Source organism: Mytilus edulis, chromosome 9 (assembly GCF_963676685.1).
Source record: "Mytilus edulis chromosome 9, xbMytEdul2.2, whole genome shotgun sequence".
NCBI lineage: Eukaryota > Metazoa > Mollusca > Bivalvia > Mytilida > Mytilidae > Mytilus > Mytilus edulis.
Window position 1 is genome coordinate 28,874,509 of NC_092352.1, and position 27,669 is coordinate 28,902,177.

The following is a 27,669-nucleotide window of genomic DNA, read 5'->3' on the forward strand; positions in this document are numbered from 1 at the left end:
CAGTTACATAGTCTATAAACTGAGAATCGCTAAAATAGATTATTTAAACCCAAAGTAATTTAGATTAAAATCAAATAAATCAGGTTTTTTTTTCTTTCGAACATCACATGATTCCTTTAAACTCACACACCCAGTATCAAATATGATCAAATATGAAATGCCAAATTCAATTAATTATTTTTTCTTCCGGTGTAATGAGTTTATATAAGGACATGATTGCAATAATCATTTTTTCAAAATTTGGTTATGAAACATAATGGTAAAATGCAATTATGTGTTTTGTTAATTTTGATTTCTTTTACTGGTAAGTTATCTATTTCGTTATTTTCGGTTTCATATAATTATTCGTCCTGAATTTGAACATTCATTTTGTTAGTGAATCGCAATTTTTATCAAAATAATGTAAACTTAAAAAAAAAAAAACTAACTATTTAACTGTTTTAAGTGTTTGCATATCAGAAGACAATAAATACGCTTATAGTATAAAAACGTTGAAATATTTATTTACGATTATGATATTAATTTGCCACAATACTGAACTAACCCGCAGCAAGCTAGCAATCTTTCTCTAATATTGGGCTACAATCAACACATAGTAATTAGTCTGAAGGGTTGAATTCGAACTGCAGCAAAATAAGTAATTGGCAATAGGTACTATGTAGAATTAATGCGTCTTGCATATAAATAGTCAAATTTACGTAGACTCTTTTATATGCTTGTCATGCCGACAAAGCCAATCTCGATTCTTTTGGATTTCATTCGATTTCCTCGATTATTTTATTCTAACCTTTGTGAATGTTTTCTTCTTATGGATTTTTAAGATTTGAATATCGATACATTACTATTGCCTCTTATTCGTAAAGTTAAAATGCAATCAATAAAATTGAGAATGGAAATGGGGAATGTGCCAAAGATACAACAACCCGACCATAGAAAAAATACAACAGCAGAAGGTCACCAACAGGTCTTCAATGTAGCGAGAAATTCCCGCACCCGGAGGCGTCCTTCAACTGGCCCCTAATCAAATATATACCTGTTCAGTGATAATGAACGCCATACTAATTTCCAATTGTACACAAGAAACTAAAATTAAAATAATACAAGACTAACAAAGGCCAGAGGCTCCTGACTTGGGACAGGCGCACAAATGCGGCGGGGTTAAACATGTTTGTGAGATCTCAACCCTCCCCCTATACCTCTAGCCAATGTAGAAAAGTAAACGCATAACAATACGCACATTAAAATTCAGTTCAAGAGAAGTCCGAGTCTGATGTCAGAAGATGTAACCAAAGAAAATAAACAAAATGACAATAAAACATAAATAACAACAGACTACTAGCAGTTAACTGACATGCCAGCTGCAGACTTCAATTAAACTGACTGAAAGATTATGATTTCATTATATGAACATCAGGCACGATCCTTCCCGTTAGGGGTTTAGTATATACCATCATAAGGTAGCAATACACAGTTAGGAAAAAAAACTCAAAATTGACACTCATAATTTTTAAACACCCTCTTTTCCCTCCTGTCTAACAAAGAAGGCTTTATATGTGTGTTATGCATGTATATACTTATAGAAAGAGAATCTTCCATAGATTGGATTTCTAGTGGTCATAAAGGTGAAATATAATCCCTTTTGGGTGTAACCATGGCAACAATCTGCATTTCTTAGATACAAAATATAGCAAAAAAGGGGGGTGAACATGTCACAAAAGTCTCCAAAATTTGGTCTAAAGGAAAATTTCAATCAATTACAGTGATACCTTTCCTGAAGCCATAGGTTTATATCTTTCAAGTGGTCAAAAAAAAATCATATGCTTATCTGCTCGTTTTTCCATAAAATTGAATTGAAAAGATCGAGCGCAAAATCTTTGTTGATAAACACTACAATAATTTATGTACCTATGGACGGTACGGATAGGAAAATACGGACTGTCAATCATATAAATGGCCTATAAAACATGTTAAAAACAATCTAAATGTTCATATAAACCCAATAAGAAGGCTATATTATTCTTCAAGTATCTAAAAATCAATTTTATTGTACAAAAACTTTCATAGTATCGAATTCATAACAGTGTGGCTATGGACATTGATTGGCGCCCTTTAATATCCCATTGACTGGGACAGATTAGGTGAACGATCGTCTATAACGCCCATTGCTCACGACGTCCTTAATATAAACATTTAAACCATGGGGTCACCAAAGGTTCTCAACGCCTATATAAAATAATTCGAAATACTAATCAGGAATTTGTGTTTTGATTTATATTGATTAATTAAACGTCCTTTACTTGTGTTTTTGTTATGTTTCGTCAATCCATTTTCATAATAAGATATCGCAAAGCCATGTTCTTTCAGAAAAAAGAATGACTTACTGAATGCATGTATTGATTGATTATCTTTTTCGGATTTAACAATTTCGATTGTCGAGTTATGTTATCTTTTAACTTTTATCTGGTCTAATTTTATTTTAGAACGAATGCATAATCCACTTTCAAAAGTTGTGCAAATACGAAACATAAAGACAAAATATACTTCTGCCCTGTCTTTTTCGTACTTGAAAGTTATTGGATAGTAAGAAAGCTATTTGGATTAAACCTTGTGAAATTTGCATGCATTTACGTTATTGTATTAGCAAAATGTATCATTTGGTGTATATAGGAAATTTAAACCGTTCTGCTATACTGCTACTATACTTGTGAAAAACACTTGGCAACAGAAACGCATTCATCTTATCTATATAAAAAAAAATCGACCCAATTTACATAGAAATGGACGTCTTCGTGCATTTGTGATCGCAAATAAGATATGTTCCGGACCTTATGAGTATTTGGACCATACGTGTATGGTTGGACCATATTAGTATACCCTTATGGTCATGATATATGCATATGGTCCAAATACTCATTTGGTCCGGAACACATACATGATATTCTGTGCGTTGTCGGTCGTCTATTATTTTTTTTCTTTTGTTGATGGATTTGACGTCTTTCTGTGAGTGATTATTTGTTCATGACTTAAAACTTACTTGCAAATAATTTAAAAACAAGACTTGATTTATAAAAATGTCCAAACAAACCATGATTTTTTTTAAACATACATCACATCCATTGCAAAAGGCTAAAATTCGCCAGGTCTTTAATTTCAACTAAGTGAGTTGACTAAATTAATGTTGCGGACCATTTTCCAATTTCCATGCGGTATCCCTATTTTTTTTTTCTCGCTCATCTTTTATGTTTGTTTTTTTCATCCAAAGACCTCTTGGAGCTTTCATTCTATAAAGTGTGTATTTTGCTAATGGTCGAAGGCCATACGGGGACCTATAGCTTGATAACGTCTGTTGGTCCCTGGAAAGAATGTGTCTGATTGTCTATCACACTTCATATTCTTATTTTAACATGCAGTTATATCTATGATAAGAATGAAAATTGAATTGTCATTAAGGCAAAAACCCAACCAAAGAGCAAAAAAAAAGTAAAAAAAAGCCCAAGGCAACATGTAGATCTTTCGTATCAAGGGAATTGCTATAAATATATTTATTTCAGGTTAATAGTATTAGGCCATACTCAAGTTATAAAATAGATCTTGTCGTCAACTTTTGCAACCAGCTTCTATGTTTCTATAATGCACTGTTCATCTTTTTTGGGCTTCGACTTTTCCATTGGACAGACAATTTTGTTTTCGACTGTTTTAAAAAGATGCATTTTTTTACAAAATCATACAAGTAAGGAGTCTCTGGTCTTTGGTAGTGTTGTATGTTAATTAATGTTTGTTTATTTATTTGTTTAGGAAATAAGTATGACGTACATTTTCACTGAACTAGGACACTTTTTATAATAGTTTTTCGATATCGCTCGGGCAAAAATAATCACGAATATAATGCCTACCCATGCATTGAAAAAAACGGGTATAAACAGTGCAGCTTCCAACAAGAATACAAGATTTATTGATTTCAAAATGCGACCAAAATTAAAAATTTGCTCGCAGCGGAAAAAATTCAACAGTTTGATTTTCATTGAAATAAAATAATTGTTATGATTTACACACCGTTACTTTTTCCAATATAAATATTCGAACTATTTTGTTTGTTGTTTCCTTTATAAATTTACATCATTTTTAAAAAGACCACGCGTCTTCGATATTTAGAAGACTATAAAAGCGATGTTCATTATCTTTCTTCTGCTGTAAGTTTAATTTAGTTATTTTGTGTCATAATTGCCATCTCGTATGATTTAAATTTGAATAAAGAAGATTCAGGTAGTCTTATACGTCAATAATACACACAAAAAAACACGATAACAAATAAAATAAGGTGCAACATTCATTCTCCATGAAAAGAATACATCACATGGATGTAATTTTTGTAAGAAAAATACCAATTTCGTGAGAAGTTGTGTGTTGGACTTGAAGAGCCAAGGCAAACTGACAAATATCTGAATGAACGAATCGATGTATGGTATATAAAAAAAAACAAAGCCCACATGGTTAGCATTGAATAAATACAAGGCCACTCTTAAATGATCACAACGTAGAAGTTTTTGTTCTCTTAATCAATAAGATATTTTCTGAAATAACGCGGGTCCCTATTAACTTAAAAGTTTTTTTGTTTTTTTTTTACCATGAATAAACTTTTTTTATTATTATTATTTATTGATATCAGCTCTGGACATTAATATTCTTAAAAGTGAAACTGTTGTAAGTGATGGTATAACAATTATTTAAAATAAATTCCTTAAATGATTTGTGAAAAGAAAGTTTCATTTTATGTATCAGAATTTGTAACAAATGATTATTTAAATCCCCACTTGAAGGCCTCCGATAGACTGAGTGAGCATAAAATCATCGCCCACGACATACAAGTTAAAGGTAAACTTTTCAGTACAATTACTAATAAACGTCTTACTGTCGACCACACTGTTATGAATTTCGTTCTATTTAAAAAATTCACAGGGGCCATAATGCGAAACTAAACTTCTAACTGTGTATTGCTACCTTAAGGATTAACATTTGTTTTCCCAATTCCACTTTAAATGGATTTCTGTTTTCTACTAGCTAAAACGAGCAAATTGGCCTGCTAGTTTTGAAAATCGGTTCAGAAATAAATATTTTATGAAGGTTAGCAGTTGACACTGAAATGCAACAAAAAAAATGATTTTATGAAACATGCCATGTCAGAGTGCATTTTCTCCTTTTTTAGTCAAATTTCTAAAACTATACCTTCTAAGCCTGTCTTTTCTTGTTTAAAAACTTAAATTAACCTTAACAGTAGACAAATTTTACAAGTTAAAGCTATTTTAAAGCTCTAGAATGTCAATTTTGTTGTGTATTACCATACCAAAGCCTTGGTTAAAATTGAGAAAATACTGAATTTATTTATAACAGCGGGAAAAAATTTAGGCTTAATTCATGCTAAATTGTGACTTTATACTTGCTAAAATAATAAATTTGATTTAGTCGCATGAAAAAATATAAAGCGTTCCCTTCTGAGGTTTCTACATAACGCGCAATCTTCTTTTTCATAAGGATAGCCAATAAAGTATCAATTTATGACGGAACCAATTCTTTGTGTCAAAATGTCTATATTGGTTGCTAAGGACAATAAGCAACAAAACTAACATATATTGTCTTACTAAAGGTTGTTTCTCCCTCAGTATTGTATCTATAACCTAAATATCAATAGATTTGTGGTATGATTTGTCTAAAAAAAAGCAATTCTTTGCTTTGTCAAATGCCATAAGGTAGCAATACACAGTTAGGAAAAAAACTCAAAATTGACACTCATAATTTTTAAACACCCTCTTTTCCCTCCTGTCTAACAAAGAAGGCTTTATATGTGTGTTATGCATGTATATACTTATAGAAAGAGAATCTTCCATAGATTGGATTTCTAATGGTCATAAAGGTGAAATATAATCCCTTTTTGGTGTAACCATGGCAACAATCTGTATTTCTTAGATACAAAATATAGCAAAAAAAGGGGGTGAACATGTCACAAAAGTCTCCAAAATTTGGTCTAAAGGAAAATTTCAATCAATTACAGTGATACCTTTCCTGAAGCCATAGGTTTATATCTTTCAAGTGGTCAAAAAAAATCATATGCTTATCTGCTCGTTTTTCCATAAAATTGAATTGAAAAGATCGAGCGCAAAATCTTTGTTGATAAACACTACAATAATTTATGTACCTATGGACGGTACGGATAGGAAAATACGGACTGTCAATCATATAAATGGCCTATAAAACATGTTAAAAACAATCTAAATGTTCATATAAACCCAATAAGAAGGCTATATTATTCTTCAAGTATCTAAAAATCAATTTTATTGTACAAAAACTTTCATAGTATCGAATTCATAACAGTGTGGCTATGGACATTGATTGGCGCACTTTAATATCCCATTGACTGGGACAGATTAGGTGAACGATCGTCTATAACGCCCATTGCTCACGACGTCCTTAATATAAACATTTAAACCATGGGGTCACCAAAGGTTCTCAACGCCTATATAAAATAATTCGAAATACTAATCAGGAATTTGTGTTTTGATTTATATTGATTAATTAAACGTCCTTTACTTGTGTTTTTGTTATGTTTCGACAATCCATTTTCATAATAAGATATCGCAAAGCCATGTTCTTTCAGAAAAAAGAATGACTTACTGAATGCATGTATTGATTGATTATCTTTTTCGGATTTAACAATTTCGATTGTCGAGTTATGTAATCTTTTAACTTTTATCTGGTCTAATTTTATTTTAGAACGAATGCATAATCCACTTTCAAAAGTTGTGCAAATACGAAACATAAAGACAAAATATACTTCTGCCCTGTTTTTTTCGTACTTGAAAGTTATTGGATAGTAAGAAAGCTATTTGGATTAAACCTTGTGAAATTTGCATGCATTTACGTTATTGTATTGGCAAAATGTATCATTTGGTGTATATAGGAAACTTAAACCGTTCTGCTATACTGCTACTATACTTGTGAAAAACACTTGGCAACAGAAACGCATTCATCTTATCTATATAAAAAAATCGACCCAATTTACATAGAAATGGACGTCTTCGTGCATTTGTGATCGCAAATAAGATATGTTCCGGACCTTATGAGTATTTGGACCATACGTGTATGGTTGGACCATATTAGTATACCCTTATGGTCATGATATATGCATATGGTCCAAATACTCATTTGGTCCGGAACACATACATGATATTCTGTGCGTTGTCGGTCGTCTATTATTTTTTTTCTTTTGTTGATGGATTTGACGTCTTTCTGTGAGTGATTATTTGTTCATGACTTAAAACTTACTTGCAAATAATTTAAAAACAAGACTTGACTTATAAAAATGTCCAAACAAACCATGATTTTTTTTAAACATACATCACATCCATTGCAAAAGGCTAAAATTCGCCAGGTCTTTAATTTCAACTAAGTGAGTTGACTAAATTAATGTTGCGGACCATTTTCCAATTTCCATGCGGTATCCCTATTTTTTTTCTCGCTCATCTTTTATGTTTGTTTTTTTCATCCAAAGACCTCTTGGAGCTTTCATTCTATAAAGTGTGTATTTTGCTAATGGTCGAAGGCCATACGGGGACCTATAGCTTGATAACGCCTGTTGGTCCCTGGAAAGAATGTGTCTGATTGTCTATCACACTTCATATTCTTATTTTAACATGCAGTTATATCTATGATAAGAATGAAAATTGAATTGTCATTAAGGCAAAAACCCAACCAAAGAGCAACAAAAAAGTAAAAAAAAGCCCAAGGCAACATGTAGATCTTTCGTATCAAGGGAATTGCTATAAATATATTTATTTCAGGTTAATAGTATTAGGCCATACTCAAGTTATAAAATAGATCTTGTCGTCAACTTTTGCAACCAGCTTCTATGTTTCTATAATGCACTGTTCATCTTTTTTGGGCTTCGACTTTTCCATTGGACAGACAATTTTGTTTTCGACTGTTTTAAAAAGATGCATTTTTTTACAAAATCATACAAGTAAGGAGTCTCTGGTCTTTGGTAGTGTTGTATGTTAATTAATGTTTGTTTATTTATTTGTTTAGGAAATAAGTATGACGTACATTTTCACTGAACTAGGACACTTTTTATAATAGTTTTTCGATATCGCTCGGGCAAAAATAATCACGAATATAATGCCTACCCATGCATTGAAAAAAACGGGTATAAACAGTGCAGCTTCCAACAAGAATACAAGATTCATTGATTTCAAAATGCGACCAAAATTAAAAATTTGCTCGCAGCGGAAAAAATTCAACAGTTTGATTTTCATTGAAATAAAATAATTGTTATGATTTACACACCGTTACTTTTTCCAATATAAATATTCGAACTATTTTGTTTGTTGTTTCCTTTATAAATTTACATCATTTTTAAAAAGACCACGCGTCTTCGATATTTAGAAGACGATGTTCATTATCTTTCTTCTGCTGTAAGTTTAATTTAGTTATTTTGTGTCATAATTGCCATCTCGTATGATTTAAATTTGAATAAAGAAGATTCAGGTAGTCTTATACGTCAATGATACACACAAAAAAACACGATAACAAATAAAATAAGGTGCAACATTCATTCTCCATGAAAAGAATACTTCACATGGATGTAATTTTTGTAAGAAAAATACCAATTTCGTGAGAAGTTGTGTGTTGGACTTGAAGAGCCAAGGCAAACTGACAAATATCTGAATGAACGAATCGATGTATGGTATATAAAAAAAAAACAAAGCCCACATGGTTAGCATTGAATAAATACAAGGCCACTCTTAAATGATCACAACGTAGAAGTTTTTGTTCTCTTATTCAATAAGATATTTTCTGAAATAACGCGGGTCCCTATTAACTTAAAAGTTTTTTTGTTTTTTTTTACCATGAATAAACTTTTTTTATTATTATTATTTATTGATATCAGCTCTGGACATTAATATTCTTAAAAGTGAAACTGTTGTAAGTGATGGTATAACAATTATTTAAAATAAATTCCTTAAATGATTTGTGAAAAGAAAGTGTCATTTTATGTATCAGAATTTGTAACAAATGATTATTTAAATCCCCACTTGAAGGCCTCCGATAGACTGAGTGAGCATAAAATCATCGCCCACGACATACAAGTTAAAGGTAAACTTTTCAGTACAATTACTAATAAACGTCTTACTGTCGACCACACTGTTATGAATTTCGTTCTATTTAAAAAATTCACAGGAGCCATAATGCGAAACTAAACTTCTAACTGTGTATTGCTACCTTAAGGATTAACATTTTTTTTCCCAATTCCACTTTAAATGGATTTCTGTTTTCTACTAGCTAAAACGAGCAAATTGGCCTGCTAGTTTTGAAAATCGGTTCAGAAATAAATATTTTATGAAGGTTAGCAGTTGACACTGAAATGCAACAAAAAAAATGATTTTATGAATGCCATGTCAGAGTGCATTTTCTCCTTTTTTAGTCAAATTTCTAAAACTATACCTTCTAAGCCTGTCTTTTCTTGTTTAAAAACTTAAATTAACCTTAACAGTAGACAAATTTTACAAGTTAAAGCTATTTTAAAGCTCTAGAATGTCAATTTTGTTGTGTATTACCATACCAAAGCCTTGGTTAAAATTGAGAAAATACTGAATTTATTTATAACAGCGGGAAAAAATTTAGGCTTAATTCATGCTAAATTGTGACTTTATACTTGCTAAAATAATGAATTTGATTTAGTCGCATGAAAAAATATAAAGCGTTCCCTTCTGAGGTTTCTACATAACGCGCAATCTTCTTTTTCATAAGGGTAGCCAATAAAGTATCAATTTATGACGGAACCAATTCTTTGTGTCAAAATGTCTATATTGGTTGCTAAGGACAATAAGCAACAAAACTAACATATATTGTCTTACTAAAGGTTGTTTCTCCCTCAGTATTGTATCTATAACCTAAATATCAATAGATTTGTGGTATGATTTGTCTAAAAAAAAGCAATTCTTTGCTTTGTCAAATGCCATAAGGTAGCAATACACAGTTAGGAAAAAAACTCAAAATTGACACTCATAATTTTTAAACACCCTCTTTTCCCTCCTGTCTAACAAAGAAGGCTTTATATGTGTGTTATGCATGTATATACTTATAGAAAGAGAATCTTCCATAGATTGGATTTCTAATGGTCATAAAGGTGAAATATAATCCCTTTTTGGTGTAACCATGGCAACAATCTGCATTTCTTAGATACAAAATATAGCAAAAAAAGGGGGTGAACATGTCACAAAAGTCTCCAAAATTTGGTCTAAAGGAAAATTTCAATCAATTACAGTGATACCTTTCCTGAAGCCATAGGTATATATCTTTCAAGTGGTCAAAAAAAATCATATGATTATCTGCTCGTTTTTCCATAAAATTGAATTGAAAAGATCGAGCGCAAAATCTTTGTTGATAAACACTACAATAATTTATGTACCTATGGACGGTACGGATAGGAAAATACGGACTGTCAATCATATAAATGGCCTATAAAACATGTTAAAAACAATCTAAATGTTCATATAAACCCAATAAGAAGGCTATATTATTCTTCAAGTATCTAAAAATCAATTTTATTGTACAAAAACTTTCATAGTATCGAATTCATAACAGTGTGGCTATGGACATTGATTGGCGCACTTTAATATCCCATTGACTGGGACAGATTAGATGAACGATCGTCTATAACGCCCATTGCTCACGACGTCCTTAATATAAACCTTTAAACCATGGGGTCACCAAAGGTTCTCAACGCCTATATAAAATAATTCGAAATACTAATCAGGAATTTGTGTTTTGATTTATATTGATTAATTAAACGTCCTTTACTTGTGTTTTTGTTATGTTTCGACAATCCATTTTCATAATAAGATATCGCTCAGAAAAAGGAATGACTTACTGAATGCATGTATTGATTGATTATCTTTTTCGGATTTAACAATTTCGATTGTCGAGTTATGTAATCTTTTAACTTTTATCTGGTCTAATTTTATTTTAGAACGAATGCATAATCCACTTTCAAAAGTTGTGCAAATACGAAACATAAAGACAAAATATACTTCTGCCCTGTCTTTTTCGTACTTGAAAGTTATTGGATAGTAAGAAAGCTATTTGGATTAAACCTTGTGAAATTTGCATGCATTTACGTTATTGTATTGGCAAAATGTATCATTTGGTGTACATAGGAAACTTAAACCGTTCTGCTATACTGCTACTATACTTGTGAAAAACACTTGGCAACAGAAACGCATTCATTTTATCTATATAAAAAAAATCGACCCAATTTACATAGAAATGGACGTCTTCGTGCATTTGTGATCGCAAATAAGATATGTTCCGGACCTTATGAGTATTTGGACCATACGTGTATGGTTGGACCATATTAGTATACCCTTATGGTCATGATATATGCATATGGTCCAAATACTCATTTGGTCCGGAACACATACATGATATTCTGTGCGTTGTCGGTCGTCTATTTTTTTTTCTTTTGTTGATGGATTTGACGTCTTTCTGTGAGTGATTATTTGTTCATGACTTAAAACTTACTTGCAAATAATTTAAAAACAAGACTTGATTTATAAAAATGTCCAAACAAACCATGATTTTTTTTAAACATACATCACATCCATTGCAAAAGGCTAAAATTCGCCAGGTCTTTAATTTCAACTAAGTGAGTTGACTAAATTAATGTTGCGGACCATTTTCCAATTTCCATGCGGTATCCCTATTTTTTTTCTCGCTCATCTTTTATGTTTGTTTTTTTCATCCAAAGACCTCTTGGAGCTTTCATTCTATAAAGTGTGTATTTTGCTAATGGTCGAAGGCCATACGGGGACCTATAGCTTGATAACGCCTGTTGGTCCCTGGAAAGAATGTGTCTGATTGTCTATCACACTTCATATTCTTATTTTAACATGCAGTTATATCTATGATAAGAATGAAAATTGAATTGTCATTAAGGCAAAAACCCAACCAAAGAGCAAAAAAAAAAGTAAAAAAAAGCCCAAGGCAACATGTAGATCTTTCGTATCAAGGGAATTGCTATAAATATATTTATTTCAGGTTAATAGTATTAGGCCATACTCAAGTTATAAAAAAGATCTTGTCGTCAACTTTTGCAACCAGCTTCTATGTTTCTATAATGCACTGTTCATCTTTTTTGGGCTTCGACTTTTCCATTGGACAGACAATTTTGTTTTCGACTGTTTTAAAAAGATGCATTTTTTTACAAAATCATACAAGTAAGGAGTCTCTGGTCTTTGGTAGTGTTGTATGTTAATTAATGTTTGTTTATTTATTTGTTTAGGAAATAAGTATGACGTACATTTTCACTGAACTAGGACACTTTTTATAATAGTTTTTCGATATCGCTCGGGCAAAAATAATCACGAATATAATGCCTACCCATGCATTGAAAAAAACGGGTATAAACAGTGCAGCTTCCAACAAGAATACAAGATTTATTGATTTCAAAATGCGACCAAAATTAAAAATTTGCTCGCAGCGGAAAAAATTCAACAGTTTGATTTTCATTGAAATAAAATAATTGTTATGATTTACACACCGTTACTTTTTCCAATATAAATATTCGAACTATTTTGTTTGTTGTTTCCTTTATAAATTTACATCATTTTTAAAAAGACCACGCGTCTTCGATATTTAGAAGACTATAAAAGCGATGTTCATTATCTTTCTTCTGCTGTAAGTTTAATTTAGTTATTTTGTGTCATAATTGCCATCTCGTATGATTTAAATTTGAATAAAGAAGATTCAGGTAGTCTTATACGTCAATGATACACACAAAGAAACACGATAACAAATAAAATAAGGTGCAACATTCATTCTCCATGAAAAGAATACTTCACATGGATGTAATTTTTGTAAGAAAAATACCAATTTCGTGAGAAGTTGTGTGTTGGACTTGAAGAGCCAAGGCAAACTGACAAATATCTGAATGAACGAATCGATGTATGGTATATAAAAAAAAACAAAGCCCACATGGTTAGCATTGAATAAATACAAGGCCACTCTTAAATGATCACAACGTAGAAGTTTTTGTTCTCTTATTCAATAAGATATTTTCTGAAATAACGCGGGTCCCTATTAACTTAAAAGTTTTTTTGGTTTTTTTTACCATGAATAAACTTTTTTTATTATTATTATTTATTGATATCAGCTCTGGACATTAATATTCTTAAAAGTGAAACTGTTGTAAGTGATGGTATAACAATTATTTAAAATAAATTCCTTAAATGATTTGTGAAAAGAAAGTGTCATTTTATGTATCAGAATTTGTAACAAATGATTATTTAAATCCCCACTTGAAGGCCTCCGATAGACTGAGTGAGCATAAAATCATCGCCCACGACATACAAGTTAAAGGTAAACTTTTCAGTACAATTACTAATAAACGTCTTACTGTCGACCACACTGTTATGAATTTCGTTCTATTTAAAAAATTCACAGGAGCCATAATGCGAAACTAAACTTCTAACTGTGTATTGCTACCTTAAGGATTAACATTTTTTTTCCCAATTCCACTTTAAATGGATTTCTGTTTTCTACTAGCTAAAACGAGCAAATTGGCCTGCTAGTTTTGAAAATCGGTTCAGAAATAAATATTTTATGAAGGTTAGCAGTTGACACTGAAATGCAACAAAAAAAATGATTTTATGAAACATGCCATGTCAGAGTGCATTTTCTCCTTTTTTAGTCAAATTTCTAAAACTATACCTTCTAAGCCTGTCTTTTCTTGTTTAAAAACTTAAATTAACCTTAACAGTAGACAAATTTTACAAGTTAAAGCTATTTTAAAGCTCTAGAATGTCAATTTTGTTGTGTATTACCATACCAAAGCCTTGGTTAAAATTGAGAAAATACTGAATTTATTTATAACAGCGGGAAAAAATTTAGGCTTAATTCATGCTAAATTGTGACTTTATACTTGCTAAAATAATAAATTTGATTTAGTCGCATGAAAAAATATAAAGCGTTCCCTTCTGAGGTTTCTACATAACGCGCAATCTTCTTTTTCATAAGGGTAGCCAATAAAGTATCAATTTATGACGGAACCAATTCTTTGTGTCAAAATGTCTATATTGGTTGCTAAGGACAATAAGCAACAAAACTAACATATATTGTCTTACTAAAGGTTGTTTCTCCCTCAGTATTGTATCTATAACCTAAATATCAATAGATTTGTGGTATGATTTGTCTAAAAAAAAAGCAATTCTTTGCTTTGTCAAATGCCATAAGGTAGCAATACACAGTTAGGAAAAAAACTCAAAATTGACACTCATAATTTTTAAACACCCTCTTTTCCCTCCTGTCTAACAAAGAAGGCTTTATATGTGTGTTATGCATGTATATACTTATAGAAAGAGAATCTTCCATAGATTGGATTTCTAATGGTCATAAAGGTGAAATATAATCCCTTTTTGGTGTAACCATGGCAACAATCTGCATTTCTTAGATACAAAATATAGCAACAAAAGGGGGTGAACATGTCACAAAAGTCTCCAAAATTTGGTCTAAAGGAAAATTTCAATCAATTACAGTGATACCTTTCCTGAAGCCATAGGTTTATATCTTTCAAGTGGTCAAAAAAAATCATATGATTATCTGCTCGTTTTTCCATAAAATTGAATTGAAAAGATCGAGCGCAAAATCTTTGTTGATAAACACTACAATAATTTATGTACCTATGGACGGTACGGATAGGAAAATACGGACTGTCAATCATATAAATGGCCTATAAAACATGTTAAAAACAATCTAAATGTTCATATAAACCCAATAAGAAGGCTATATTATTCTTCAAGTATCTAAAAATCAATTTTATTGTACAAAAACTTTCATAGTATCGAATTCATAACAGTGTGGCTATGGACATTGATTGGCGCACTTTAATATCCCATTGACTGGGACAGATTAGATGAACGATCGTCTAGAACGCTCATTGCTCACGACGTCCTTAATATAAACATTTAAACCATGGGGTCACCAAAGGTTCTCAACGCCTATATAAAATAATTCGAAATACTAATCAGGAATTTGTGTTTTGATTTATATTGATTAATTAAACGTCCTTTACTTGTGTTTTTGTTATGTTTCGACAATCCATTTTCATAATAAGATATCGCAAAGCAATGTTCTTTCAGAAAAAAGAATGACTTACTGAATGCATGTATTGATTGATTATCTTTTTCGGATTTAACAATTTCGATTGTCGAGTTATGTAATCTTTTAACTTTTATCTGGTCTAATTTTATTTTAGAACGAATGCATAATCCACTTTCAAAAGTTGTGCAAATACGAAACATAAAGACAAAATATACTTCTGCCCTGTCTTTTTCGTACTTGAAAGTTATTGGATAGTAAGAAAGCTATTTGGATTAAACCTTGTGAAATTTGCATGCATTTACGTTATTGTATTGGCAAAATGTATCATTTGGTGTATATAGGAAACTTAAACCGTTCTGCTATACTGCTACTATACTTGTGAAAAACACTTGGCAACAGAAACGCATTCATTTTATCTATATAAAAAAAATCGACCCAATTTACATAGAAATGGACGTCTTCGTGCATTTGTGATCGCAAATAAGATATGTTCCGGACCTTATGAGTATTTGGACCATACGTGTATGGTTGGACCATATTAGTATACCCTTATGGTCATGATATATGCATATGGTCCAAATACTCATTTGGTCCGGAACACATACATGATATTCTGTGCGTTGTCGGTCGTCTATTTTTTTTTCTTTTGTTGATGGATTTGACGTCTTTCTGTGAGTGATTATTTGTTCATGACTTAAAACTTACTTGTAAATAATTTAAAAACAAGACTTGATTTATAAAAATGTCCAAACTAACCATGATTTTTTTTAAACATACATCACATCCATTGCAAAAGGCTAAAATTCGCCAGGTCTTTAATTTCAACTAAGTGAGTTGACTAAATTAATGTTGCGGACCATTTTCCAATTTCCATGCGGTATCCCTATTTTTTTTCTCGCTCATCTTTTATGTTTGTTTTTTTCATCCAAAGACCTCTTGGAGCTTTCATTCTATAAAGTGTGTATTTTGCTAATGGTCGAAGGCCATACGGGGACCTATAGCTTGATAACGCCTGTTGGTCCCTGGAAAGAATGTGTCTGATTGTCTATCACACTTCATATTCTTATTTTAACATGCATTTATATCTATGATAAGAATGAAAATTGAATTGTCATTAAGGCAAAAACCCAACCAAAGAGCAACAAAAAAGTAAAAAAAAGCCCAAGGCAACATGTAGATCTTTCGTATCAAGGGAATTGCTATAAATATATTTATTTCAGGTTAATAGTATTAGGCCATACTCAAGTTATAAAATAGATCTTGTCGTCAACTTTTGCAACCAGCTTCTATGTTTCTATAATGCACTGTTCATCTTTTTTGGGCTTCGACTTTTCCATTGGACAGACAATTTTGTTTTCGAATGTTTTAAAAAGATGCATTTTTTTACAAAATCATACAAGTAAGGAGTCTCTGGTCTTTGGTAGTGTTGTATGTTAATTAATGTTTGTTTATTTGTTTGTTTAGGAAATAAGTATGACGTACATTTTCACTGAACTAGGACACTTTTTATAATAGTTTTTCGATATCGCTCGGGCAAAAATAATCACGAATATAATGCCTACCCATGCATTGAAAAAAACGGGTATAAACAGTGCAGCTTCCAACAAGAATACAAGATTCATTGATTTCAAAATGCGACCAAAATTAAAAATTTGCTCGCAGCGGAAAAAATTCAACAGTTTGATTTTCATTGAAATAAAATAATTGTTATGATTTACACACCGTTACTTTTTCCAATATAAATATTCGAACTATTTTGTTTGTTGTTTCCTTTATAAATTTACATCATTTTTAAAAAGACCACGCGTCTTCGATATTTAGAAGACTATAAAAGCGATGTTCATTATCTTTCTTCTGCTGTAAGTTTAATTTAGTTATTTTGTGTCATAATTGCCATCTCGTATGATTTAAATTTGAATAAAGAAGATTCAGGTAGTCTTATACGTCAATGATACACACAAAAAAACACGATAACAAATAAAATAAGGTGCAACATTCATTCTCCATGAAAAGAATACATCACATGGATGTAATTTTTTTAAGAAAAATACCAATTTCGTGAGAAGTTGTGTGTTGGACTTGAAGAGCCAAGGCAAACTGACAAATATCTGAATGAACGAATCGATGTATGGTATATAAAAAAAAACAAAGCCCACATGGTTAGCATTGAATAAATACAAGGCCACTCTTAAATGATCACAACGTAGAAGTTTTTGTTCTCTTAATCAATAAGATATTTTCTGAAATAACGCGGGTCCCTATTAACTTAAAAGTTTTTTTGGTTTTTTTTACCATGAATAAACTTTTTTTATTATTATTATTTATTGATATCAGCTCTGGACATTAATATTCTTAAAAGTGAAACTGTTGTAAGTGATGGCATAACAATTATTTAAAATAAATTCCTTAAATGATTTGTGAAAAGAAAGTGTCATTTTATGTATCAGAATTTGTAACAAATGATTATTTAAATCCCCACTTGAAGGCCTCCGATAGACTGAGTGAGCATAAAATCATCGCCCACGACATACAAGTTAAAGGTAAACTTTTCAGTACAATTACTAATAAACGTCTTACTGTCGACCACACTGTTATGAATTTCGTTCTATTTAAAAAATTCACAGGAGCCATAATGCGAAACTAAACTTCTAACTGTGTATTGCTACCTTAAGGATTAACATTTTTTTTCCCAATTCCACTTTAAATGGATTTCTGTTTTCTACTAGCTAAAACGAGCAAATTGGCCTGCTAGTTTTGAAAATCGGTTCAGAAATAAATATTTTATGAAGGTTAGCAGTTGACACTGAAATGCAACAAAAAAAAAATGATTTTATGAAACATGCCATGTCAGAGTGCATTTTCTCCTTTTTTAGTCAAATTTCTAAAACTATACCTTCTAAGCCTGTCTTTTCTTGTTTAAAAACTTAAATTAACCTTAACAGTAGACAAATTTTACAAGTTAAAGCTATTTTAAAGCTCTAGAATGTCAATTTTGTTGTGTATTACCATACCAAAGCCTTGGTTAAAATTGAGAAAATACTGAATTTATTTATAACAGCGGGAAAAAATTTAGGCTTAATTCATGCTAAATTGTGACTTTATACTTGCTAAAATAATAAATTTGATTTAGTCGCATGAAAAAATATAAAGCGTTCCCTTCTGAGGTTTCTACATAACGCGCAATCTTCTTTTTCATAAGGGTAGCCAATAAAGTATCAATTTATGACGGAACCAATTCTTTGTGTCAAAATGTCTATATTGGTTGCTAAGGACAATAAGCAACAAAACTAACATATATTGTCTTACTAAAGGTTGTTTCTCCCTCAGTATTGTATCTATAACCTAAATATCAATAGATTTGTGGTATGATTTGTCTAAAAAAAAGCAATTCTTTGCTTTGTCAAATGCCATAAGGTAGCAATACACAGTTAGGAAAAAAACTCAAAATTGACACTCATAATTTTTAAACACCCTCTTTTCCCTCCTGTCTAACAAAGAAGGCTTTATATGTGTGTTATGCATGTATATACTTATAGAAAGAGAATCTTCCATAGATTGGATTTCTAATGGTCATAAAGGTGAAATATAATCCCTTTTTGGTGTAACCATGGCAACAATCTGCATTTCTTAGATACAAAATATAGCAAAAAAAGGGGGTGAACATGTCACAAAAGTCTCTAAAATTTGGTCTAAAGGAAAATTTCAATCAATTACAGTGATACCTTTCCTGAAGCCATAGGTATATATCTTTCAAGTGGTCAAAAAAAATCATATGCTTATCTGCTCGTTTTTCCATAAAATTGAATTGAAAAGATCGAGCGCAAAATCTTTGTTGATAAACACTACAATAATTTATGTACCTATGGACGGTACGGATAGGAAAATACGGACTGTCAATCATATAAATGGCCTATAAAACATGTTAAAAACAATCTAAATGTTCATATAAACCCAATAAGAAGGCTATATTATTCTTCAAGTATCTAAAAATCAATTTTATTGTACAAAAACTTTCATATTTAAAAAATTCACAGGGGCCATAATGCGAAACTAAACTTCTAACTGTGTATTGCTACCTAACATATATGAGAAGAACATAACCCGTAGCATGCCAACAACTGGTTTTTGAATAAATGTGTTTAGTTCCGATGCAAAGACCCTATAAGTGAATCAATATTAACGCCAAAATATGCAATCTTTAATGACCTGACAACAGTATCGTAACTATATCCCTTCTTAATAAGTCTATTCAAAGGTTTTGTTAGTTTTTGAGGTGAATACTGACACCTTTGTGCTTTATAAAGAATATTTCCATAAAAAATTGGATGTGAAATACCTGAACGTATAAGAAGTCTGCATGATGAGCTATATTTACGAATGATGTCCTTATACCGATGATAAAATTTAGTAAATGTTTTGACTAGTTTGTGATATCGAAAACCCTGGTGTAATAATTTTTCAGTCAATTAAATAAATAAATTTCTCTCGTTAAAATCTAAAACATTGTTACATACACGAGCGAATCGTACAAGTTGAGATATATAAACACCGTAAGATGGTGACAAGGGAACGTCACCATCTAAAAATGGATAATTAGCGATAGGAAATGAAAAATCATCCCTTTTATCATAAATTTTAGTATTCAGCTTTCCGTTAGTGATATAGATATCAAGATCGAGGAAAGGGCAGTGGTCATTGTTAGTATTAGCTTTATTTAAAGTAAGTTCAACAGGATAATACCGTATGAGAGCAAGTGAGCTACTTAGATTAAATTTTATACATTAATACAATAGCTACGCTGATTTTATTCAAGAATTTTTTTTACATATAACAAACACTTTCTTATTGTTAAAGATTACAGTTTTTGTAAAAAAAAAAAGTAAAATTACAACGAAAAGTCCCTAATCAAATAGAAAAATCTGGTGCTCAAACACATCAAACGAATGGATAACAACAGTCATATTCCTGACTAGGTACAGGTATTTTCTTATGTAGAAAATCCTGGATTAAACCTGGTTTTACAGCTAGCTAAACCTCTCACTTGTATGACAGTGGCATCAAATTCCATTATATTGAAAACGATGTATGACCAAATTACACAGACATAACAGTTTAAAATGTAAAGGAAGGGTACTTTGAAAGGATAGATATTGGGAAAAGAAGAAGAAATCTACCTTAATGCATAGTGTGTCTCATAAAATTAAGTGTAATGGCTGACCACATCAAAAACGAAAAATAAGTCATGAAAAATACATAATCAATGATCAATGAAAGGTGAATATATAATAGAAGGCATTACTGGTCCTTCAAATTGTTAATTTAAATGACATATAGCTGTTTATTTATGTGTCATTTGTTTTATTGTGGGGAATTGTCTCAGATATAAACTTATGTAAGACTTTCAAAGTTATTTGAATGTAATTGATGATTAAACCAATTTCATTGTTTCTTGAATTTAAGTGGAGAAACATCACCAACATGCACATGATTTGTCTTTAACCTATACTGGCCATATGTTTTGGTCAAAATATATATAGATCTATAGATTTTTTTTGGAAAAAAAAAATGTTTCCAGTTTTTCAGTGGAGAAAAAAAATGTTTTTGACCCTGAAAAAAAATTTGTTTGTTTCACCGTCAGCTGCCACTTTATATAATGCTAAAATTGATTTCGACTTGTCATTCAAATTTCTCCTGAAAAAAATCGGTACCCTATCACTTTACTAAATACTCCTTGGAGACAAGAAATACCATTTGAAAACAACAGAAAAGATAAAAATGTAGTGATCCCTTATATCTCGATCATTTTTCTTCGTCTGTAAGCACGCTGCTGCAGCTTACGTTTACTAATGCGTAATCGAGACATCTCTAGTATATTCAAACTACTGCAAATCATCGAAATGGCTTTCATAAAGGAGCAACAACTTAACTTCAAAAAAGGGGGTGGGGGAATTTTTTATCTGAGTCAGATTTGTTTTTCGAGCGAACGTTTTATTTCGAGTCTTTTTTTCGATGCTGGTGATCAAATCCTTTTTTCTCAATTCTTAACACTATAATGTATTATAGGGAAACTCTTGATTCAGAATATCTTTTTTATCATGTGTATGACCAGATTTTTTTTTTTTTATCCAATTGGGGATCGGAATATTTTCATCCTTCCTTTTTGAATTCAAATGGTCGTTCCCTTACTGCTAGAAAAGTTTTCCGAAAACTTGGCATTCGGTTCTAGGTTATGAATATTTAAATGACATATAGTTTACAAGTGTGAACAAATCTTGCACACAAGTAATTAAACAAGGTGTATAGATGTGAACAAATTTAATGTGAAACCAGTGACTATTACATTAAACTAATTTTAGAACATACTCACCCCTTCTCGTCCAATGAAAAGTCAGTTTTTTGCCCTCTAATTTTCATAGTACATGGTTTTCCATGCACTATGAAATGCTATACATGAATGACTTTTCATTGTCAGTTAATTATGAAAGTGAACTCTTAATAACTGCACTAACGAAGTGTACAATCCCCTAAGGCATTTTCCATGGGAAAATAGCCTACTGATTAAAGATGAAAAAGAAAAGATTAAAATAAAAACATTTTGAATTTTGCAAAATTTCATGCATTTTCTAATGGTACACCTAATAGAATACACAAAAAAAAATGGTAAGGAAAAATAAAATGATATTCATTTAATTTATATATACCTTACATTTGAGGGAATTATTTTTCTTTCCATCAAAAAAACACAATGCCAGACTGCTGATATATAAAGCAAAGGGTTGTTGTCGGAGAAACGCAATACATTTAAATTTATCAATAAAAAGTAAGCATTTAATGTTGAATGGTCTGAATTCAAATATTCATACAGAGAGTTTTATATCTATAAAAAAATCAAATTCCAAAAAGGGGATTTATATAACATTGTGTTGCTTTTTAAAATAAAAAAAAAAATGTAAAGATATATGAGTTTTAAAATTGACCTGAAGCAGAAGAAAAACAATTTATCCTTCACTAACTATGTCCGTGCTATTTCATTTCATTCACTGAAATGATCATTACCTATGTTTTATATTTAGTTCATTATAAAAAGTGAACTCTTATTTAGGCTTGAATATTACAATGGGAAAGGATAGTTTTGTAAGGTCACTCGAAAGTGTGAATATGTTCTAAATTGGTCAGACAATACTTGATCATGTTTTATGAAGATTTAAGCCCTCGGCTTCGCCTTGGGCTTAAATCTTCATAAAAAATGACCAAGTATTGTCTTACCTATAAGTAAACATGTTTACTGTACACGGCGTTAAGTGTGAACACGGCCTAAAATCTTTGTAAAATATATTTAGTGGTAAATTATCTTTTTCAGAAAAAGCTTTCCCATTAAGGTATTTTTGATTTTTGCATTAAATGTAAAAGGTTTTGAAAAACAGTTATAACAGAAAAAACGACCTTCAAGGTAAAGCTGATAAGGGAGGTTCACAAACCCGACAAAACGAAACGCTCTACAAAAACAACAGAAGGAACAACTGGAGTAAAGTTATCATATTTCTAAATTGGTACAGGAAATTCCCAAAGAAAATGGATTGTTCAACTAGGCTGTATAGCTAGCTTAAACTCCTACTGATATGTAGTTTCGTTGTAATAAAATATATTGAATGGGTTACCCAAAACATACATATTTGGTTAACGTGGCAATAGTTGGGATCCGACATATACAATTGTGTGTGCTCATGCATCATAGATATGCAAATTTAACTGAAATACACAATCCAAACATAAATACAGTTATAATTCTTACAAAAGACGCCCAAATACAACTAATTGTAAATGATAGTTAAGTTTCCACGTATCGTGTTGTCAAACTTAACATACACCAAAATGTCAAGAACATCTTCTATCATCGATAAAATGACACAGATTATTTATGATTTACGTTTGAGTACCTTCCGAAGAACCAATGTTCCTAAATCAGATTTTTGTATCAAAGCCTGCTTAATAAATATACAAAATTGAGCATCGGCTACCACCATTCGAATACCGTTTTGAAGCCTTTATGCCAATATGTAAGACAAAATTCGACAGACTGATATTTTCAAATATCTTATTGGTGCATTAATTTTTTTTTATTTTCGAATTCATTGGAATAATAAAGAGGCCCTTTGGTAGTTTTTCCTCTGTTTAAAGATACAAAGAAGATATTTTAACCCGAACTATTATTGATTGTCAATAACCTCGTTGAATTCGTAAGTTAAATATTTCAACAAATAGTTGATATTTTAAGGGGTACTAATTTTGCGTCTCTATTGATCAACTTGCTTTCTAGTAGTCATATTCTCTATGTGCAGTGCCTTTCCAAGTCAGGAGCATGTAGTTTAGTGGTAATAGTTAGTACATGTATGCCTGTCATATTCGTTTTTTGTAAAATGTTTTGTTATAGCTTTGACTGTTATTTTTCTCAGTTGAGTTGTTTTATTTTTTTTTATGTCCGGGCCTCTTACCTATAGCCAGCTATGTGATATGGATTTTTGTCATTTTTGAAGACCATGCAGCTGTTAATAAGCATACATTCATTTCATTTGAACTGTGGGTGATAGTTGTTTCATTGAAAACCATTCTACATCTCCATAATTTTCCTTATGATACATAATTCATACAAAAACTCCTTAAAGACAAAACAAATTATTTTGCCAAGTTCCTTAATTTCAAGTTCAGATGTCTTAATTATGTCTTGTCACCAAATACCTAGGATTCTAGCCATTGCTTGCATTTCATATGTCCCAGTGAAGTTAAAACAACAAAACTTACTTACAAAACTATACGGTGTGCTACACATCTAGTGAGCTTCTACTTGAAACCGATGTACAATTGCAAAGTAAGACCTATGACAAATATAATTACATCAGCTCTCATTGTAAACTGACTATTTCTCAGTATTAATATACAATTGTTGTCCTATCGTATGGCTATTAAATATCGAAATCGATACACTGCGCAAATGCTTTTTGATAGAATGTCCCCCAAAAGGCATTTGAGTTATGGAGAAGAACAACTAAGATCGGAACAACACAGGGTAACGATAACCATGAAAAAAAATTCATGAATATGAACGTTGGGAGAACATGCATACATGGCAGAAAACACAAGTTTTGTTTTTACCTGATTTTTTATTATAAGGGGATTTACGAGATTTGATTGGTAATTTACTGACGCCTCTAATTTGAATAATGTAAAACCATTAAGATTTATTTTTTATTACTTTTGATTCTACCATTAACTACCGTAGTATATCATTTGTTGTCTCTTTTGCTTATTGAAAAACATAAAGATCTATATATAATATTTTTTTATATTCTTCTTTAAAAAAAACTTAGTGGATAGACCTGTATTGAATTATGCAGTAAATTAAATTCGATAATATTCAGTTATTCCGCAATAGGAGTACAGCTTGTTTATTTTTCATATGTATGCGTCTCTTGTTATTTGTAGGGTAACAAATATATGATGTTATCATATGGTATATATGTTTCTGTTCTGCTCGGTTAGTATAATTCCAAATTGAAATTGTTTCTAGGGTGCACAATCTTTATCGGACTTCCAGAAAGTAACTGGACAACGAGTTCCAAGGTATGCTTATTACCAGAGATAGAAAACATCAACACCACTGACATATCGTTTCGGTCATCAGAGAGTCTTCTATTTAAGCATAATGGAAAAGCTTGGACTGGAACAGTGATTAGATACACGAAGTTTGCAGCTTTTATAGGTTTGTCACGTGTATCACTATTATTGGTCATACGTTCATATTATGACATGTTAGACAGTAAGAGGAATCTGTCGGGTATGGGCTAATACTCTTACAAATATTTGAAAGTTACTTGTGTGTGATTTTACCAGATAATAAGTACAGTAATTAAGAAAGTAAGTTACGCATCTATGAAATACCCACATAAAGATAAAAATTCCATCTTCATGCCATATATATTTTGTACTGTATTACGACACTAGATAAACACTGACGAGGAAAGGTAACACCCGACCACAGAAAGCGTTATTGGTCTAGCGCGTCTTGAATAGAACAAGGCGTCGGGATTATTACAAGGCGATATGGACAACGATATCTCAGTAGCATGCATTAATTTGAATCCCGGCCAGGGAAAAACAAAAAAGAATCTTCCGCAAATTTACAAATCTACCATTGTGAGGCTGAAGAAAGACATTGTATTAATATATGTCTATAAATGGCTTCTAACAGTGTGGTCAGGGGAATGAGGAAATACTATTGGTATGATTCATATTATATTTTGGAAGGTTGGTAGCAATATTGTCACTGCAAAAAAAGGACAATGTACTTAAAATAATGAAGATATTTTATTTTTCAGTACTACGTATTACATATTTGTTTGCTTTTATAGTGATTAAGATTATAACACAATGTTGATTTTTTTGTACCCCTATTTTGACATTTTTACGTGTTATGTTTGTTTGTTTTGTTCACACATCGTTGTCAATATAACAGAATGTATGCAACTGCTATACAAATGAAAGGTTTAGATAGCTATAACACAAATGCTTGAACCGAGTCAAGAATATAAGTTATTATTCATTCGTTTGATGTGTTTGATGTTTTCGAACTTTTGATTTTGCCATTTGACTAGGGAATTTCCGTTTTGAATCTTCCTCAGATTTCGGTATTTTTGTGATTTTACTTTTTTCATAATGATATCTTCTATCATTCTGACAAATATCCTGACCGCTATATTGGTTTTAATATTTGTTTTACTTGTAGTTTTTAGTCTGCTGCTTAATTTACGTAAAGAACACACTTACCTTGATTCCTATCCTGTTATATAAGGAAATTCCCAATGATGATTTAAATTTAATAGAATTAAAATTCAGTAATTTATCTTGATTGACGTTTCAAGGGGGATTGACACTAAATACATCGTAATCAAACAAAAACAAGCTAGAAAATAATTGTTGTCAGCAGAAGTACATGCAGATGACGCTGTTAAATTTGTAAATGTAAGATGCATGTAAGAAAAAAAAAGTTAGTACACAAGCTTTGGACGCAATAATCCCTAAATGCTATACCAGTCCAAGTTATAATATCTATTTCGCTACTGATTTTATATTTAATTCCTAAAGGCTAAAGGGCACAGTGGTATATTTGCTTCAGTTGACATCCAGTTGCCGTCATCGCAAGTCGTCCGTTTAATTTTACAAAAATCTCCAGTGTTGCGTTCAATGTCATAGCGGCTACATAGGGCTACGTAGATTTTTTTTTACTATTGAACGTGTAGCTAGCATAGCTGCTACATAGATATAAATAGCAGCTAGGCTAGCTACTCGTGCAATGGACAAAAATCTACATAGCACTACGTAGCCGCTACGATATTGAACGCGACCAAGCTCCTAAACTTTATTTACAATAAATTAAAACATATTCACACTAAGCGTATCTAGTTAAAAAAAATATGTGATGATCCTGCCTAGCCTACATAGCTAATCAAGAGCATGAGGTAAATTGCAAGTTTTGTCTTTTATCACGAAATGCAACTGATATAGCAAGAGAAATTTTGATAGTAGCAGAACGTTGAGATTTACCTTTTGTCTATCTATAACGAAACTGCTTTGTCTGACTAGTATCTTGAAAACTTTAATAAAGTGAAACTATTTAGAGAAAAATAATCAGCAAGACAAATGCTTGATCGACTCTTTTAAAGGAGGTCTTGCTCCTTAAATTGTGATTTTGCCGACTTTTGAATACATGTATTTGCCAAAAAATATAATTGATGAAAATTGTAAACATAACAAATTGCCAAAAAGACATATATATGTTAAACTTTAAAAGAGTCGATCAAGCATTTGTCTTGCTGATTATTTTCTCTAAATAGTTTCACTTTATTAAAGTTTTCAAGATACTAGTCAGACAAAGCAGTTTCGTTATAGATAGACAAAAGGTAAATCTCAACGTTCTGCTACTATCAAAATTTCTCTTGCTATATCAGTTGCATTTCGTGATAAAAGACAAAACTTGCAATTTACCTCATGCTCTTGATTAGCTATGTAGGCTAGGCTATATATATATATAAAGTGCCTAGAAAATCAACCTAACGATGTTAGAGTAGACTTGATTCGTAACTGCCTCGCAACTTCTACGACAATACCGCCTAGCATTGCGCAGAGACCTTATCCCCTCCTCTAGCTTATGAAAATAAGCTTTCGTTTCGGGAGGTGTTACCTTGTCGTAGGAATTAAACAAGGATCTCTGATACAATAAACGAAGTATAATTCTTTTTAGTGTACAGAAATGATCATCTACTCATCTCTCTAGTATAATTACAGGATGCTTATCTATTTTTAGAAGCATACAATCACTGTAAATTAATATATGTATATCTCTGCCTATGTGTAGTGACAACTGCAAATTATACCTTGTCAATCGGATTTCTTATGATTAAGAAATACCAGGCGTTAGAATATGTATAAAGTGCCTAGAAAATCAACCTAACGATGTTAGAGTAGATT

The 27,669-nt window shown here is 31.3% G+C and overlaps 1 protein-coding gene across 1 annotated transcript in view; it reads left to right on the plus strand.

Moving 5' to 3' along the window:
* Positions 1 to 212: 212 nt before the first annotated feature.
* LOC139488011 (uncharacterized) overlaps positions 213 to 27,669 on the plus strand; it is a 57,972-nt gene continuing 30,515 nt past the window's right edge. The window contains exons 1-2 of the mRNA XM_071273319.1: positions 213 to 304; positions 24,713 to 24,904. Coding sequence (XP_071129420.1) covers positions 247 to 304; positions 24,713 to 24,904 — 250 coding nt within the window. The 5' untranslated portion in view covers positions 213 to 246. The remainder of the gene's footprint in view (positions 305 to 24,712; positions 24,905 to 27,669) is intronic.